The sequence below is a fragment of the Amphiura filiformis genome, chromosome 14 (assembly GCF_039555335.1).
Source record: "Amphiura filiformis chromosome 14, Afil_fr2py, whole genome shotgun sequence".
Lineage (NCBI taxonomy): Eukaryota > Metazoa > Echinodermata > Ophiuroidea > Amphilepidida > Amphiuridae > Amphiura > Amphiura filiformis.
In genome coordinates, this window is record NC_092641.1 from 44,720,067 (window position 1) to 44,740,121 (window position 20,055).

At 38.9% G+C, this 20,055-nt stretch overlaps 2 protein-coding genes across 2 annotated transcripts; both read left to right on the forward strand.

Moving 5' to 3' along the window:
• The first annotated feature begins 300 nt into the window (after positions 1–300).
• Positions 301–8,797, forward strand: LOC140169448 (1,25-dihydroxyvitamin D(3) 24-hydroxylase, mitochondrial-like). Its single transcript, XM_072192708.1, has 5 exons — positions 301–556; positions 1,858–1,981; positions 5,013–5,171; positions 6,172–6,362; positions 8,568–8,797. Exons 1-5 carry the CDS (start codon positions 301–303, stop codon positions 8,795–8,797), a joined length of 960 nt encoding a protein of 319 aa, XP_072048809.1.
• Positions 8,798–10,170: 1,373 nt separating this feature from the next.
• On the forward strand, positions 10,171–15,423 carry LOC140169449 (sterol 26-hydroxylase, mitochondrial-like). Its single transcript, XM_072192709.1, has 5 exons — positions 10,171–10,208; positions 11,609–11,687; positions 13,706–13,859; positions 14,909–14,952; positions 15,298–15,423. The coding sequence occupies exons 1-5, from the start codon at positions 10,171–10,173 to the stop codon at positions 15,409–15,411; spliced, it is 429 nt and encodes a 142-aa protein (XP_072048810.1). The 3' UTR covers positions 15,412–15,423.
• Positions 15,424–20,055: the final 4,632 nt, after the last annotated feature.

Here is a 20,055-nt window from a genome sequence, read left to right on the forward strand (position 1 = left end):
AAAAATAGTCGCTCTGAGGTTGGAAACTATAGGCCAGTGAGCATTTTATGTGTTACATCAAAATTATTGGAAAAAGCTGTGTATTCTCAGCTGGAGACCTATTTGAGAGAAAATAATATTTTGTATGGGTACCAATCTGGGTTTCGGAGTTCATTTTCTACTGATACCTGCTTAATTCACCTCAACGACTATATCAGGAGTCAAATGTCCATAGGTAATTAAACCGGTTTAGTCTTAATTGATCTACAGAAGGCATTCGACACTGTTGACCATGTCATTCTCTGCCAAAAACTTAGAGCCATGGGTGTATCTTCTGTTGACTGGTTTTCATCGTACCTAAGTGACAGGAAGCAGATTGTCAATGTAAACGATGTTGACTCTAATCCCCTTGGTGTCTCGTGCGGTGTGCCGCAAGGCAGCATTCTTGGTCCCCTTTTGTTTCTTTGCTATGTGAATGACATGGCCAGCAGTGTCGACTGCAAGCTTCTGCTCTACGCTGATGACAGCGCTCTTTTAGTGTCTGATAAAAATCCGGGGCACATTGCAGAGAGACTTGGTAAAGAGCTTGACTCATGCAGACAGTGGCTTATAGACAATAAACTTTCTTTACACCTTGGAAAGACTGAGTGCATGCTATTTGGTACAAAAAAAAAAAAAGACTCAGGAAAGTTAATTCATTTTCTGTTTCTTGTGGTGGTCAGAAAATAACATCCTCCAAGGTTGCAAAATATTTGGGGTGACCCTTGATGAAACACTGAATGGGGAGTCAATTGCCCAAGATATTATTAAAAGGCTAGCGCACGGTTGAGGTTCTTGTATAGACAAGCTGGTAATTTAAACTTAACCACTCGTAAGATACTTTGCAATGCCCTTATTATGTGTTATTATGATTATACATGCTCTTCATGGTATTCTCTCTCTCACAACATTTTAAGAACAGGCTGCAAACCATGCAAAATAAAGTTGTGCGGTTCATTCTGGATTTGGGACCTCGTGCACACATTGGTCAGGCAGAGCGGAACAAAATTGGTTTGTTGTCTGTTCATGATAGGGTGATTCAGTTGAAACTGAATCAAGTTTTTAAAATCTTCCATGAAAAAGCCCCGGTCTATCTAAGTGCCAATTTTACTCGTACAAAATCTTTGCATAACTACGGTACCAGGGATAGCTCATACAATTTTGTTGTTCCTAGAAACCACGGTAATGTTAGTCACACCTTTTTTTATAGTGGCATCAAACATTGGAATTCATTACCAAATTCCATCAAACAGATCACCAATTTGACCCAATTTAAAAAACCGTCAAAAACATCTGATGGATCAAGCCATAAGAACTGAGCAAAGTTCTTTCATTAGGTATTGATGGAGTTTGATCTTTTTCTTTTTGGTCGTAATTTTATGTGCAATATGGGATTTGGGTGTTATTTATTTATTTTGTGCAATATTTTGGGTTCGGGAGTTATTTATTTATTTATTTATTTGGTTCTGTTGCCTGATCTGCTTTTTTCCCCCATTTCTTTTTTCTTTAAGGACCCCAATGGAAATAAGCCTCAATTTTATTGAGGCTTTTTGGGCTATCCTTGGTACTCGTCTGGTGTTTACTCCATAATCCATATATTTCGTTGCTATATCTGGTATTTCATGCAATTGACCACATCTTGTATACGTATTTATAATGTATATTTTTTTATCATATGTGCTGTAATATTTTTTATGTGAGTACTGAATAAATATGAATGAATGAATGAAACATCAGATGACTACAGACCACTCGTACTCAACAACCGGAAATTCTCTAACCACTTTTTACAAGCATTTCATCTAAGAAATGCGCTTAGTCTATCATTTTATTTTTCAGGTGGTCACGAGAAAGGTTTGATGGGCATCTTGGCTCCTTTGTACCATGCATGGAGAGGCAAAGCATTTACTAAGCTACATGAATACTTGCTGAGTTGCGCAAAAGAATACGGACCAATTTTCAGGTAACTTGATAATTTTGGAATGGAACAAAGTTAAAAAAAATTGTTTCGCAGACTCGCGCTCAAAAACTTGTACCTGATGTAATTTCAACCAAGCATTTCACTGTTTCGTAGTGAACATCCCAACTTCCTATGGTCTCTTAAGGTGCACAAAGCTAACGTCCCTTTTCGGCCCATCGTGAGCAGCATCGGTGCTGTTACCTACGACATCGCAAAGTTCTTAGCCAGGATCCTAGGGCCACTAGTCGGCCAATCAGAGCTAAGAGCACCATATCCTGAATTCCAAAGACTTCGCTGATAAGATTCGTGACTTAACTTTCGAACCTGACGAGACCATCACGCCATTCGATGTTACGGCACTTTTTACCAATATACCCCCAGTTGATGCGGTTAAAGCGATTCGCGAAATGTTGAGACAAGATCGAGCTTGCATGAACGTACTGACTAGTCTCCTGATCAGTTGTTTGATTTGCTCCAATTATGCTTGGATAACACCTATTTTAGCGATCATACCAACCTTTATATGGAGAACTTTGAACGCGTAAACTTGTCAACGTTTGACGATATTGGTCCATCCAAGTGGTATCGTTATGTGGATGATACCTGGGTGTTAAAAAGCCTGTGAACTAGATCGGTTTTTTAACCACATAAACCAAGTTGAGCCCAATATCAAGTTCACCCAGGAAGGCTTATCAGACAACAAGCTCGCTTTTCTTGATTGTCTCGTTCATGTAGAGGAAGACCTTTCCTTGTCAGTATCTGTTTATCGAAAACAGATTCATACTGACCAGTATTTGCAGTTCGACTCAAACCATCGGCTCATCCAGAAATTCGGTGTGGTAAAGACTATTTTTTTCAATAGAGCGGAGACCATTGTCACCTAGGAATCTGAAAAGAAAGCGGAACAAGATCACCTGCGTAAAGCTGTCCACCATTGTGGCTTCAAGAACTGGGCTATGGATAAAGATCTGAACTAAAAGACGGTAAAGAGCCCACCAAACATTCCAGCAGTAATTCTGGTAGAACTGCAGGTGCTACGATCCCTTACCATGGTGATTTATTGGAGAAACTTAAGTGAATATTCAAAGAGTATAACATCACAACTCACTTTAAACCCAGGGGGGTACTCAAGTTTGGTTTTGGTAGGGACGTGCCGCTGAGAATTTGAAAGTGGACCCATAAATATACCAATTTTTCAAGAAATTTGGACCCATTTATATACCAAAAGTCAAAATTTTCGGCCGAAATTAACCCAAATTGTCTTAGTTTATACAAATTTTCCCAAAATTTTTGGAAAATTTTGACAATTTTGGCTAGATTAAGGAAAAATTGTGCTATTTTTCGAACAAAATTGAGAACATTTTGAAAAAAGGACCCATTCATATACCAAAATAGGCTTTGAAAAAGGGGTCATTGATATACCAAAAGGCTGAAAATGTTACCCATATTTGCGGCACGTCCCCGTATGGTCATTTGTACTGAGTACCCCGGGCTTTAAACCAGGCAATACCATACGCCAAGCCTTAGTCCACCCCAAGGACAAGCAACCCAAAGGCAGGCATTGTGGACTTGTATATGGTATTCAGTGCGCGGAGAGTTTCAACTGTACTGACACTTACATTGGAGAAACATCCCAACCACTTAAGAAACGGCTACAGCAACATCAACGCTCGAGTTCGGGTCCTGCAGAATCAGCGCGGCGGTTTACCAAAAAGCTAGCAAACACGAGGTGGACCCAGAGGACGGTCAGAATCCTCGACCGCAAAGCACGGTGGTATGAACGGGGAGTTAAAGAAGCCATCTGGGTGCGAGCAGAACAACCATCCCTCAACCGTGGTTGAGGACTCAGAAACAACCTCTCACCCGCCTGGGACAGAACCATGAAAACTTTACCTCGCCAAATGACGTCACAGGGTAACGTCATCGGGACTCAAGGTGTTTAACATCACAACCCAGCTGAAGGTCAGTGGTACGTTTAGGCAAGAATGTTCGCACCACGTGCGTCGAAGTTCATTTTTCAATTATGCGAACTGTAGTAAGGATTATGCGAACTGTGGTAAGAAAGTCTACTAAATGACCTCAAAAGGTCACGTCGTTTAATCTGATTAATCTGGTTGAATAGATTGAAATTATTCTCTCATCGTATATGTATTCATTTTGCAATAACTTTAAGCTAAAATTGTTCAAAAGTAGGCCTACTATTAATTAATGCTAATTAACACCCTTTTTTACTAACTAAAATTAAATGGCCGATATCTCGAAAACACAGTTTTGACCATGTGACACTACTGCAGACGCCCTATCTGGAAAAAGTATAGGGGCTAACACCTTCAAATTGGCCAACATGTTGTTATCACTGATAGCTATGCAATGAACTAAAAAAAATAAGTTCCACCAATGAGAACATATTTTTAATGACCTTGACCAAATCAATAATTATTGCTTTTCATGAAAAAAAAACTAAATCAAATATTAATCCTACTTAAGGGAACCTCTTCACTGAGGCTCATTGTATAGATAAGAAAGTGCAGATTAATTTACTTTTTGTTTCAAGTCTCTAGCATTTGTAGTTTCTGAGATATCTTTTTTGTAAACCTATAATATGAGGAATTTGTCGATCCAAGATGGCGGCCTTTACCATGGCAACGGGTAATGTGACCCATTTAATGCAATGTATTTTTAATTCAATTCTGTTTGATGTTACTATATTATGTAATACCAACTGACCACAAAGCATAAAAAAAATTCAGGTTTTAATAAATTGCACTCTCAACGATATATTCCCCCTTAATATAAATAATAATTGTGAAATGCCAGCGCTAGAGAAAATTAATAAATGTGTATTTTAGCGATTGATGCGATTCCTGCATTACGAATGTGGAAGTAGACTTCGCGCTAATAATCCTCAGTCGCGTTGCTAAATTTCAATTACTTCTCCTTCATCTCATTAACTATCCGTTATTTATTTATGTCTTTTTTAAACTTTGGAAAATTCGATTTTTAATAATTATTTATTGACATATTTTACCTACAGACAGAAAGCAGTTGATATGGGATGGGTCGTTAATATATCTGATGCTGATGATTTGGAGAAAGTATTTCGTGCCGCCGGTAAATTCCCTAATCGACCATTAGTCAAACCTTGGAATGACCATAGACAAGACAGAAATTTCAATGTTGGGCTTTTTACAAGGTAAGATAATATTCAAGAAGAACAGAATGGCAGTCAAGTTAGCTCAATCGATAAGGCGTTCGACTATGGTGCGAGAGGTTGCGAGTTCGAACCCTGGTGGTGCCTAGTATGTTCTCGTGGAAAAATTGAGTTAGCTTGAAATTCCCCTTGACAAGGAACTCACTGCTAATTTGTCTCGTTGTAACCCGTACGAAACTCGGGGAGCTGATCCTGGTTGCGATGGTTCTTTGTGGAATGTCTAGGGTGTGCGCTCTTGAAGCAGCAAAGTCCCTGAATTGTTGTTTAATGGTTTATGGAATGATGTGGGGCCATAGTGGTCAGCGACAACCTGTAAAGTGTGCTGAGGCTTGTGGATCAACGTCTAGGCGTTGTGCCTGTGCGTAGCGCACTATAAATCACTGCGCTTTTGTTGAAAAAAACACACCCTTTTCCGAACCATTTTCTAAGCTTTTCGAATATTTTGTTACTTGACAAAACCTACGCGTGTGTACATGGGTCAGTGGTGGGGAGGGTTCACGCCAACCACACCACCCCACTTTTGGCAGTCAGTAGAGCAAAACGAGCCGAATATTTTGTGCAGTCAGGGGAATCGATACCCTGCCATTTCATGAAAAATGCAAGTTTCATCAGGCTATAAACTGAAATTTAATTAAGATATAGATGATGTAATGCACAATTTACATACCCTAGAGGAACCTTAACATGGTGATGAAAGGTAAGTATCATGAGCAGAATTAGTTTGGAGTTATAGATTTTCAACTAGTACATGATTTTGGTTTCATGCCAAAAATGCCCAAATCGGCAAAATTAGGCAATTTTCATCTAGAAACACTGGGAGATGTGATCCAAAATATTCACTTTCATGAAAGATGGTTTATCATATCTGAGACGTGTGCCAAATTTAGAACGATTTCTCCAACCTTCACCCCCGAAGGTCAGGTGGGTTTTAAAAAAAGACACCCTTAAATCACTTTTACGGTGCCATTTGTCGTTAATACAGTGAGGGTGAAACATGGCAAAAGTTGCGTTCTGCAGTGAGCCCAGGAATCTCGAAACCCAGTGCAATTGTATCACACGTAGGATCTATGCATGAAGTAGCCTTAGATCTTATCAACAAATTGAGATCAATTCGAAAACCAGATGGAGTCATTCCAGACATTGAGACAGAACTGTATAAATGGGCCGTGGAATGTAAGTTTATTAATCGTTAGTGAAAGTCTTACCAATCAGAAGCACGTTTGGGAACATGCCCGAGCAACGCTGTATTGATAAAAGTGACGTGTCCATATTCACAAAGAATTTTGGTATTGACGTAAAAATGGAATTCGAATTAGGATATCCATATGAAATACTGGGCTCCTAAGAAGTAACCCCCCGACATTAGGGTATAATCCAAAAATCAATCGATTATTTCTGTTGTTTTAAAGTTTGGAACACAGACGGATCAGTTATGTACCACGTGAACTGTTTTGGGTTTTTTTTCACTGAGAAATACAGTCAATTATGAAATATTGCCTTTTTTAGACCTCTTTCACCTAAAACAAATTAATCAAAAACAAAGGCTACGTGTTTTACTTAAAATAACTTAAGGTGTTCATGATTTAGTTTTCACACATGTTTTACGGTTCAGTAAGAAATATAGCTATTTATGAAATGCCTTCGTTAGCTTTTATAACCTGAAACAAATATTTCAATCGGCTCACAACTTTTGAAGATATGCTCTTTTTAAGAAATGTACCCGTATTTCACTCTGTCCACGGAGGAGGTTTGGCTACTTGCCTACTTCAAAGATTCTTTTTTTTCTGGGACACCCTGTACAAGCAGACAAGGGACAGCACGTTACAGAACTTTGCAACAAATCCTGCAGCAAGCGTGGATCGAACCAGCTGACCAACAACAGAGAACTCTCGTCATCATGGTCATATAAGCACTTCCATAAGAAAGAGGACCTATTAATTATTAAAAGACATTTATAATACAGTATTCATTTGAATTTATTCACTGAACCTTAAAACATGTATTTGAAGGCGTGAAACTTAAATTGGTAACATCTTAAATAAGCTAATAATGTTTCTTTTTGATTTAATTACTTACTTAAAGTGAAAAAGTGGTCAATCACAAATTGATGCATAAAACGTATTAAAAGAAAATGCACTCCGAAAATTTCATAAATTGCTGCATTTTTCAATGAAGATGATAAAAGATATCAACAAAGACCCGCTCACTTGATGCATACTACTAATCAGATAAATGATCGATTGCTTATCGGATTATACCAAAATGTCTTAGGGGACTTCTTTCATGGGAACCCTGTATTTGATGGTATTCATCAGCTTTGGTTAATCATAGAATATCGCAGATTGAAATTTTATTTAGAAAAAAACACACCTTAAAACGTTAATGTTTTTCCTCAAACTTGTTTACCGGGAAGCGAACTTTTTTTCCGTAGTTAACATGACTTACATAACTCCTTGGTAACTGGATTAAGCACCTTTTGGAATTGGACATGCCATAGACTATGTGTTGTGATAATTTCGATCGTGGTGCAGAACTCAAAAGCGTGATCCAGTTGACATAGTGATAATCGGATTACACGTCACACTTCGCTGGCGAATTGTTGTGATGATCTAACAACGTAGTATCCCAATATTAAACCGACATGTGGTTTACTGATTCATGTTGGGTTGTCGTTTCCGATTATCATTTTTCATTGTCCATGTAATGACAGCATTTTTTCCCTGGCTAGGTGAGGGGGTAAATGGGGTTAAGGATAATTTAAAGGGACTCTGAAAATTTGTCTCAAATTTGGCTGGGCTGTCACTTCCTAAAGTAATGCTAGACATTGGGCTATTCCATTTGAAATCCACACTACCCCTGTGGAAGATTTAGCGAAAGTCTGCCACAGAGGGAGTATGAATTTTGAATAGAGTACACAATTGGGTAACTTCCATTTGAAATACTTACTCCAGTTGTGGAAGCTAGGTAAAGCCATAATACAGGGGGAGTATGGGTTTCAAAATGATTAACTCTGACCAATTACATTTGAAAAACATACTCCCCCTGTGGACGATATTTCCAATCTTCCACAGGGGTAGTGTGGATTTCAACTGGAATAGCCCATTGTTTCAGTCGGTTATACTTCCTCTAAATTTCATAGCCAATATGCAGATATATCATGTCTTAATAACAATAATAATACGACGCCTTTCAGGGACGCGTATTTATTTTTTGCAACCATAATAAGCCACAATACGCTAAAACCCAAACCTAACCCCAAACCCTTACTCTGAGAGTTAGTGGTATTGCAGCCCATTATGGTTGCAAAAAGAAATTATGCCTTCGGTACTTCCCCTTTGTCTTCATTAAAAAAAAGTGCCTTATATCATTCACTTTCAGCGCCTGCAACGTTTTTCTTTGACAAGAGACTGGACCTGATCACTGAGAGAGTCTTGAAGAAAGAAAACCAAGAATTCTTCGATGCACTTCAAGTTTTAGCAAAGGAAACTGCAAAATTCTTTTTTCTTCCGGCAGAAGTTCTAAACAATTTACCAAAGAGTCGTAATCCGATTCTTAAGTGCGATAAGTCCTGGGACGTACTCTTTGCAATTAGTAAGTGCATTAGGTAAATTTGTGAATATTCTCAGTCATCCAGGTAGATAAACATAATAAAAGTAATATTAAATCTGTTCATCTGGACTTAATATTTTTGATAGCGACGGTATTATGATCGCGTCTCATCCAAGACGCATCATCAGGCTGACTGATCCGGAGGTGAACTATTGACCTGTGACACACTTGATGGTATGACGTCACAGGAGACTCGCCGGGGTAGTTTCATGATTGCTGCGTCGTAGGTCCTTGACAGGTTGTAGCGAAGTCCCCCTCCTCTGTTGAGCGAAGGTTCCTCCCGCCTAGTGCATTAGTCTTATTTGTTAAACAATTGGCTTTAAAAACTTGAAAGTGAAAAAGAAGTTAAATATAAATACCGTATATTTTTTAATATTTCAGCAAAGACATATATTGATGAGAAGATTGATGCATTAGCCAAGAAAGCAGCAAAAGGAGAGGATTTTGATGATGGAACATTTGTTGCTTATTTGATGATCACGAATAGGTTAACGAAAGAGGAAATCTATGGTACTGTGTCGGAAATATTTCCCGCCTCTGTGGATACGGTATGTGTATCAAATGCAACAAAAATGTTTTGTAGTATCTATTGATGAATCCAACGAGCCAAGCATGCCAAGTGATAGTCAGAATTCAATCGACCATTTATACCGGGGTCCATCTGCACCAAAACTGGTGTTATGACTGCCCAATTGGGTGGTTAAAAGCCGCTATATATTATATTGCGTTGTAAACTTTCCTCATGGAATGCAGTTTAAAATCCCAGCCAAGTCTGTATTATTTCACATTGCTGGTGGGATGGACCCCGTAAATATATGCCATTGAGGTGTAGGAATGCGCGAAATTGGATTCGTCTATACCATAAATGGGATAAATACCTCTCTTCCTTAAAGGGATAACTCGGCGATCTGCCAAATTAGAACACTCTAAATTCATTTTATAGTTTGATCATCTCGTAATCGGCGGGCCTTATAACATCGCGGATTCATATCAATATATTTTATTTCGATAATTGTGTTGCGACATCTCGCCAGAAGCACAACGAATTATCAATTCAAGCTCTATACTTTGTCTACTTTGGATCTAATTTTCGGCATAGTAGTAAAAGCCTAACAAATCCCGCCGATTACGGGCTGATCAAACTATAGATCATTTATTTTTGAAACAAACATAGATGTGCCAATGAAGGGAAAAAATGACAAATGTAAAAGTTATATCATGTCTCTCTATTTTGTCTCTTTAGACAGCAAATACGAGTGCTTTCTTTATTCATGAAGTCTCTAAGCGGCCAGAAATTCAAGACAAACTGTACGACGAATTAATGCACATCAACCCTGAGGGCACTATACCTACATCTGAAATGCTCAACAGTATGAAGTATTTAAAGGCAGCAGTCAAAGAAACACAGAGGTGTGTACTGAAAATGAGATTAGTAATGGGCTGTATCAAAAGTATTTAAATAGTTGCATTTGAATTTTTTAAAGGGGGTCATTGGGTAATAAGTAGAACCATAACACAAAAAAGGGGGTCATTGGGTACAAGCCGGTTTGAAAAAGGGGGTCTATCCCGAGGCACATGATGCATATCTGTCATGGAAGTGCCCCCCCCCCGGGAAAACGTTCTCCTTACTGAACATATCAGCCTGGGTATGGTAGGGAGAGGATGGAACGGAATCTACCAAATAAGACGAATCCAAAGAGCCAAGTGATGGTCAGAATCCCGGCTCACCAAACTGGTGCTGTGACTGCCCAATTGGATGGATTAAAGCCGCTTAAAAATCGATGTTATATTGTATTTTGTCGTAAACTTTCATCATTCTTTTGTCTACGTGTAACACGGGTGATGAAATGCAGTTTAAACTTCCCGCAAAGGACGCATCGTTTCACATGTCAGGTGGGATAGACTCAGCGGGGACCCAGCTATGGCTGCCATTGAGGTGTAGGAATGCGTGAAATTGGATTCGTCTATAGTTTCATTGTCTCCGTCTTCATTTCAGTTAAAATATTTTCTGCAAGGGTAGTCAACCCCTGCCATCCTTTGTTACCTATTCTGGCTTTAACATACCAGTAATGAACGTTGCCGAAGTCCAATTACAGAATGAGTGATGACTTTGAACTGTGGTACCAGGAGATATGAAACTATGTATTATTCAAACGTTCTTCAGGACTATTCCAGCTGAAATCCATAAACCATATATCGTCATGCTGCTACGCCAATTTTGTCCGATGGTCGTTAATGTTTATACTATCATTAACCACTGTTATCGGTGGGTGCATCCGCATCACAATTGATGGAGCAAAGAGAGGAAAAGAAGTCATTGGCAAATGAGGTGTTCATTGTGATCGACACAGGGCTAACATTGAACGTCGTAAAAATAGGAGTCACGGTGTCGTAAAACATATGATGATAGTCCGAGACATTTCAGATGAATAGGTTTGGAGCATGATGCACAAGAAAGATATATACTTCCAGCAGTTTCTTAGATAGACTTACATGTAAAGTCTTCGAGCTTCTAAAAAGGACTTTATTGGGATATTGTGCGAGCGTACCGTGCACAAATTTGATTTTTGGATAATTATAAGAAACATGCTTCTTGCCCCTTTTCTTTTCCTTTAACCTTCCGAGTTTTTCTTTCATATTTTGTCAGGGGCATTCTGCCCACCTGCCCTCCCATGGGTTCGCTACTGGAGATTAAGGTAAAGTCTTCCATAGGGGATGAATGGATTTCAACTGGAAAAGTCCATTGTCATAATCGTCATGTTGCAATTGCCTCTTGTTATTACCAACACGTTTTATTTGGATTTTTCCAGACTTTACCCAAGCGCTGTAGTTAATTCCAGGATTCTTGACGAGGATATTGAAATCAAGGGATATAATGTCCCAAAAGGAGTGAGTGTAAACACATGTGACCCTTCACATCAAAGCCTACCAGTTGTCTTCAGAAATGAAAATTGAGATTTAGAAACTAGGATAAACAGCTTTGAAGCGAAACAATCTCAAATTTCTTTTTATTTTCTCTCATCTTCTTTCATTTTGATCGCAAATGAAGCCAGCGGACAACTGGTGGGGCACAGTGACATCGCCCCGATGTCTTCATAGTAGAAATGGCCATGGTAGGGTGAATCCACAGCCACCCATGACCATTTTATTCGGACCTTATGAGATGCATATTATTAGCGAAGTGACCTGACTAAGGCTACTGAATAGACGGGGTAATTGATTTCTCGCTCTGTGAGCAAGCTTATATACGACATTGCGGTCAATGGTTATACTCTCTCCACTTGAGTGAGTGCCGTTATAGCCTGCTGCGCGCTGTAGTCCATATAGGACCAAGGCAATATAAAATTGCGAGTTTTGGGCAATTTTTTTAGTTCAAAGCGCACGGCCAATTTTCAAAGCGCACGCTAACGACTATAATATCTGTTCAACACGTATTTTCAAGTGTATGAGACCACATCTGGTTTCTTGAGAAAAATTCATTTACGGGAGATATTCATCATTTTTTAACCCAGTATCCGAAGATTTTCGTCTGATATCAAAATCGTGCATAGCAATTCACGTGTATGGATCCCGTGTATTCGTTTTAATGTCTCTGCTGCACCAAATAATTATTAGCCAGGCGATGTCGGTGTGTGGGGTTAAAGGCCCATGGTTTGGATATGATGGGTCACATATAGCATGATTGTTTTGTCTTTTTGTAATACTGTTGTTTTTTGTTATGATAACAAATCCGGATCCTGCACTTTCTTTATCAGGTCTTTCCTTGACATACGCTCGGGTCATGATAGAGCCAAAATAAGCAAATTTCTTTTGTCAGGCTAAAACTCCGCATAGGGATGCTGGTCTAATGTGAGAAATAAAACAAGAATAAAAAAGAAAGCCACTCCCAACATTTCATGTGACCAACCTTTGGGTTAAGAGAAATGACTGTTATTAGGCCATCTTAAGTTAATAGTTCGCGCGCATTATTAACATCACCCGCTTTTTGCGAGTATTCCCACTGGCCTTGAGTAAATTTTATTTTTATGCTGTTTTTATTTTTATTTATCCAAAATCTACCACACAAAAATCTCACTTTTTGACATCGTCAAACGTAAAAATGACCTAAGCAGTAAATCTGAATACAACTCGTCATCTTAAACACAGTGCAACTAGGCGTGTGTAAGAAGCTCGTCCCACAGTTTGAAAAAAAACCCCCAACTTTCCGCATTAGGTTTTCAATTTGGAAAGGGCTTTAAGACAAACTAAGATGATCTTATAATATGTTTTATTTCGTGTTTAGAAAATATATATCACAAGCTTTAAAATGGTATATCGTTTGACTTCAAACGATATCCAGAAGCGGGGTTATGGTTTATTGAACTTTGCTCCTTCAACAAAATGGTACCTTTTCCGGTTCTACTCGTGTCTCTTTTTCCACATTGTTGGTAATAAATATAAATCAGACATAATTGGCGGTATTTTCAAATCATCTCCAAGTCAACGAGATTCAGGAATGTCCTCTCATTGTTAATTGTTGGTTATACATACCAAGACAAAATACAATGCTGTGTAACCCACCACTTGAACAGGATTTAGCCAAAGCAAACGAAAACCAGAGCTATTTAAGAATTCTATAGAAATAGGTAGAAGAATATTATCCTATTCAACAATAGGATTTATATTGATTGGTTTAAAAGCTGCCTGACTAGCGCTATCAAAATGAGATACATGTCGCGCCAACTTGAGGTATCTATGAATACGACCTTCATGCGCATTTTACACTGTAACTAAGAATACAATTTAGGACATTTACGGCTCATTCGTCGTTTACGGTCACATATTATAAATAAATTAAGATGGTTTAAAAAAATTTCTCAGATGACTGTATACAAAAGTTATTTACATGATTACAATTCACATTTCAGACTTACATTATGATGAATTCCTACACCGCAAGTCGGGACCCCAAGATTTTTGACAACCCAGATGAATTCCAACCTGAGCGCTGGCTTCAAAACGAGAAAAAATACCACCCCTTTGCTTCACTACCGTTTGGGCACGGAACCAGAATGTGTGTTGGTAAGTTGATCAGTGACAGCAACAGAATTTTTTCGGGGGCATGGGGGAGGCAAAGTGAAATTTCTTTGAGTTTTTCTATTTTCGTTAGTAACTAGTTTTAACTAGATTTGTAAAATGCATCGATACAACGTCAGATATCACCAGCAACGAAAGCTGCAATTTTAATGCTAAAATCGGCTAAAATTAGAACAATTTATTTATTGTGGCTATAAAACTATAGAGGCCGTCAGCGTGACGTCATATGCCGCCATCTTGTGGGTACACGCTGCGATGGTCGTTCGATCTCCATGCGTGAACAGCAAAATCACCGCGTTGTTGCGTGATAACAGCTGCGTGCCAAGCTGCGCCCAGCGCGTAGTGTCCGACGCATGAACACACAGAACATTTGTACCCACAAGATGGCGAAAGGCTGACGGCCTCTATTCGTCAATTTAGTCCCGGTATAATTTTATTTAGAGCTTTTTTTCCCGACATTTCGAGCCAGGTGTTGTGATGTGTTTGGAAGGCGTGTAGCAGGGGTGTAGCCAGCTTTCTTGGTTAGGGGGAAAATAAACAATTTTGGGGATAAAGACGAAAAACAAATAATACCAGTTACATCATTTTGACCCGGTATTATCGGTGGGTCTTCGAGCTTCAAAAAAGGGCTTTACTGTGACAATGTACGCACGTAGTGCGCAAAAATTTTGTATTTTACACTATTTTTCTTAGTTTTTGTCCTTCCCAATTTTTTCTTTCATTTTTTGTCAGGGGGCACTCTGCCCCACCTGCACTCTCCCCCACTTGCTGCGCTACTGCGGGTGTGTGTATGTGTCGGGGTGGGGTGTGTGTGGGGTGGGGGTGTGTTTGTGTGGGTGTGGGGTGTGGGAGTGTGAGTGAGGATGATGTTTTGTAAGAGTATGTCATTCATGTAATTTGTATGTTTCTTGTGAGGTGTGGGTGTTGTGTCTGCGCGAACAATTGTCTTTGAAACCCTTAAGTAATAATTGACGAGAGACGGAAAATATATTAAATTAATTTGAAATTTCATATATGTATTTAATATATTTCAGGTCGCCGATTAGCACAACAAGAGATGTATCTTCTCTTATCAGAGGTAACTCATGTATTTTATCATTTGTAACTGCATTGTATGAACCTTTTTTGTAGGTTGCCACCACAAGAAAGGTAAAGGCCTAGTAGTCCCAATTCAAAAACAATTTAGGCGGGTCGGAGGGGAGCATGCCTTTGGCAGTGTTTGCACTCCTCAAATATTGCGACAAATATAGCTGACACACAAGAGGACATACAAGAGGAATGGTATGGTTCTACGAAGGACATCCAGGAGGAGTGTCATTTCCGCCCCATGTCCATAATTTTTTTTATCTACTATTAAACTATTAGCCTACTACGTTTAATCTATAGCAGTCTGTTAAACATACATTTGTCCTACTATTTTCAGCTCATCAGGAATTTCAGATTAGTTCCAACTAAACCAAATGTTGGCTCCATCTGTGGATTAACGATTCATCCAGAATCATCGGTAGAGCCCAAGTTGATTGATCGCCGAGAATAAAGTAGCCAGAACGAGGAGCAGTGAGCACTCTTAACTTGCACATCGATCATTATAAAAACTGACTTGTTTAGATTTTGACAAGTTCCTGCAGTTCTTAAGCTTATCAATATTATGCGACACGCCTCATGAACCATTAAATGAAATATAATAACTGAACTGTAATTAATAACTTTTATTTTACATAGATATGTAAAATCTATTTTAAACTTATGACAAATACCTGGGTAAGGTGGTAGGTCTTTTTTGTATGAGCGCAAGGTATGGTCCCAAGATTAACCCAAGACATTTAGTGGCTTACTTGGGCGTCTTTGAACGTCTTAGTTGTTGGGGTGGGGGGGTAATGATCATCATGATCTTAGTAAAACATCTAATAAAGATGAGAGTAAAGTAAGCATCACATGGTATTTGTATAAGTATACAAAGAGCAATTAGAACTACGTCCTGGTAAGATATCTGCAATCAATCCTAGGTTCCAGGATCGTGCATAGGTAAAACGGTGCAAGTAGAGTCCGTGCTTTAACTGGGTTCTGTATCGAATCCAACAGCTACGTGTAAACGTCTTACTGGTCAAACACAGGCCCACGTACGTAATCGTCACACGATTTAAAAACCACAGTGCCATTTAGGACACGTTTATGTGTACATCTGCTATCTAATGTCATATGTGAGGGTGTCTGAATGTGTTAATTTTCCTATACACAATACACAGTGCTCTAACCATTGACGCGTGACCTCTACAAACTGTGTGTTATAGGTATAGGGCATTGCCTAGATAACGTCACCGTGTGCAAAATAACCGGCCGATTTGTTTGTATTCTCTGAAATTCTAGAAAATATAGTTTTGTAACATGTCCTAAATTTTTAGCTAATTTAGATGTTTGGAAATATTCGGACTTTGGTGTTTTAGAAAGGAAGGGCACGCATCGTCTGCAAAATTCCCTGTGTAAATCGAATGTAATTTTTAGTGACTATCACTCACTTGTGAACCGCTCTCTTCCGAAGGGCATTAAAGCTAAACCACTTGACGCATATATTTTGTACTTGCTGTCAATCAAGAATAATGTATATATTACATGTATGCTAAAAACTGAGTAGGTGGGTCATCTGCAAATGTTTGTACCTCCCTGATATGTAAGTGACAAATAACAGCAAAAACAACTCCCATATCTGTCCATAACGTTGGTCAGTGGAGCGAGCCAGGGGATTTCAAGTGCGTGATTATTGATTGGCAAGTGCCATATTTGGGCATAAGTGCAGTCCACCATTCAATGTGGGGTAGACTTTATCGATTGATTTTGCTTGAGTAATAGCTAGTAATTTCCTATTAACCATGTTTAAGGACTGCAAAGGTCGAATCATGTTTGCTGTGCAGTATAACTGCACTATGTGCACTATTAAAAGCGAAAACAACACGCCATTTCGCTAACTGACTAATGTCTTTAGTTAAGAAATAAAGGGTAATGCTTTATCCTTTACACCCAAATAATGTGTCCGAGGCAGTAAAGACGTAAATAATGGGTGAGGCGCAGCCGAACCCATTATTTAAACGTTTTTACTGCCGAGGACACATTATTTGCGTGTAAAGGATAATGCTGCACCCTTTATTTCTATTCTATTACCAGAAAATAGTGTGATTTAAAGAGAAAATATCATTTTTTGGCACAAATATTTTAAGTTGTTTACTTCAAGGTGGAGCGAGTACGCGTAAGTGACAGCGCGTATCGCGGAAATATCGCACGCGTAATCAAGCGTAATGCTGTGCGTAGAATGTGTTACGGCACTCGACCCATTATTGCAGAATAATGGGCTCTCACGTGACGCGTTTCAACAAATCACAGTGCGCGATTTTGAATAATGGGTCGTGGAGGTAATAGAATGAAAGTTAACGGGGTCTTGCCAAATTTAGGGTGTCTTTTAAGTAACTCGTGACCCGCCCGATTACAATTTCATGCTTCGCTAAGAATATAAATGGTATGTCTTTTATAAATTGGGTAGATTATCCGAGTTACGTAATGACCATAGTGATGTAGGCCTTCATGAAATGTTATAGGGGTTATACCAATTACGTGATTGGTGGCAAATTATCTGAGTTACGGAATGGCCATAGTGATATAGGGCTTCATGAACTGCTATAGGGACTATACCATTACGCCATCAAAAAATGGCTGCCCGGTGAAGTAAAATGTGCATTGGAATAACACGGCGAGTTTGGATAGATGGTAGGATTTCTTTTTAATAAAAATGTATGTTCCCCCGTTATTAAAGCTTGTACCGGGTTGAAGATTCAGATATTTGGAAAAGAATAACTAATTAAAACATAGAGAAAGTACTAAAATCATAGCTTTTTTACTTTTTGATATATGATACTAACTAGTTCATCCCCAATAGCTACGATACCATAGGCGTAGATCCCGGGGGGATGGGGGGATTTATCCCCCCCCCCAATATTTTGCCAGGGGGGGATGCTCCATACAATCATCCCCCCAATGTTGACGCCTGAATATAAGTTTCTGACCAAATTAACCTCATATTTGCCCATTTTAGCCCCAAAAGTACAAATTTTCGCGCGCTTCGCGCGCATTTATTCCACTTTTGCACCATATTTCATCAGTTTAGCTTAAAAATAGCAAATTTTTTCGAGCGCTTCGCGCGCATTTCTACCATTAACTTATTCTGTCGCCAAAAGGTGCTGCTTTCACTATTCTTCAAGAATTTTTTCCAACCCCATCCCCCTAAATGTCAAAAAGAAATCTACGCCACTGTACGATACAGCTATACCAGTAGGGTTCAATTGCCTATTGTGAGTGCCCCTGTGTTGTGTGCATACATGTAGTTAACAATAACTGCATGAGGCTGCGATCACATAGAAGTATACTATTCGGGTATACGGTGCACGTTTTGCAGGTGCACGCGTATAGCTCAAATCGAGCAAGGCAATTTCATAGTACCGGGTCACATAAGGCTACGATCGCATAGAAGTATACTATTCGGGTATACGATGCACGTTTTGCAGGTGCACGCGTATAGCCTAAATCGAGCAAGGTAATTTCATAGTACCGGGTCACATAAGAGCTATTCGAAAAGGCCGTATACCTGCGTATAGTATAGTATAGTGGGAATCGTGCATGTTCGATTTTTAGTGCAGCGTATACCGTCCTAATTTTAAAAACCTAAACCATATGTGGGTAAATTCATTTTTTTAATAGATGCACTATCTAATTCTGCACATTATGACACCTCATTGAATGCAATGTGACCTCAAGAAGTAAAGTTACAAGCATTTGATAAGACGAAGAAAATGGGTAAACTGACATACTCGCTATTCGCTATACGAAATACGCTCATTTGATCAGGCTAAGTTCACATAGTATACTCCTATATGAACTCAGCCTGATCGAATGAGCGTATTTCGTATAGCGAATACCGCACAGTGTCGACTTCCTATTCGATAAATATAAATTTAATACTCCGTTGGTGAGCGACGGGCGACTGGTATTTCACCGAACGCAAGAAAAGGAGTTCTATCTGATTGGCTAGCAATCAATCGCTTAGGTCGCTTAGTAGTCAACTACAAACTCAAAACTGAGCATCGTATTCAATTCGATTGAAATCGATATTCTATTATTGCCGTAGATAAAGAGGGTGATAGTGTGTCAATAATGTACATTGTATTGCAGCTGGATTTTACATGCATTCTTTTAGATAAATTTTTTCTCATAGAGTTGAATATGATCCAAATTTTTACTCAGGATTTCAAATTTTTACCCGCAAATTGCAGTTAAACATATCCACAGCAAAATACCGGTCCTCACTAATTAGTGTATTTAATTTCCAGTTAGTGTATTTAAGATAAAACCTGACAACAAATAAAATTTTCTTGCAATAGAAATATCATATGGGATACTGATATGGTAGGCCGCAACCGCCACAACGTGGAGCTGGATATACGCGTAGCTGACTTTTTGCTCCGTGGAGCCAAATTGACCAACCATGATCATGTTAGAGTTTTTCATTACTCGGAGGTAAAACTGACTAATTAAGTACCGGTACGACTTACTCATTACGTGAAGCGAATTTATTCATTAAGAATTTGCCAGACGAGCGTCACGTAGTTGCAAGATATCCTCGGTCACGAAAGTTATGATTCAAAAAGTAGTTTATGAAAAGTACGAACTGACTTATTATTAAGATGGACATGCACTCATAAGAAACTCATACAGTATTGTACATAGCTATATAGCTAGGCAGAGTGGTGGTAAACTATGCACACAGTTCTGCGATCTGCAGTGTATCGCCGGGAGCTAATTTGTATAACTTGCGCGGTGTCCCTGCGGAATTCGACCTTCAGCAAACTGCAAACCAGTTCGGATTTACTTTATATACTAGTAGTAGGCCATACATACTGTAGTTACTGTCCGTTTTCCTATACACAATACTCAGTACGCTCACCATTGACGCGTGACCTCTACAAATAGTGTATGTTAGAAGTATAGGCCATTGCCTAGTTGACGTCACTACTGTGTAAAAAATAACCGACCAATATTTAAAGTATTCTCTGAAATTCTAGAAAATATAGTTTTGTAACATGTCCTACATTTTTTAGCTAATTTAGGTGTTTGGAAATATTGGTACTTTTGTACCAAA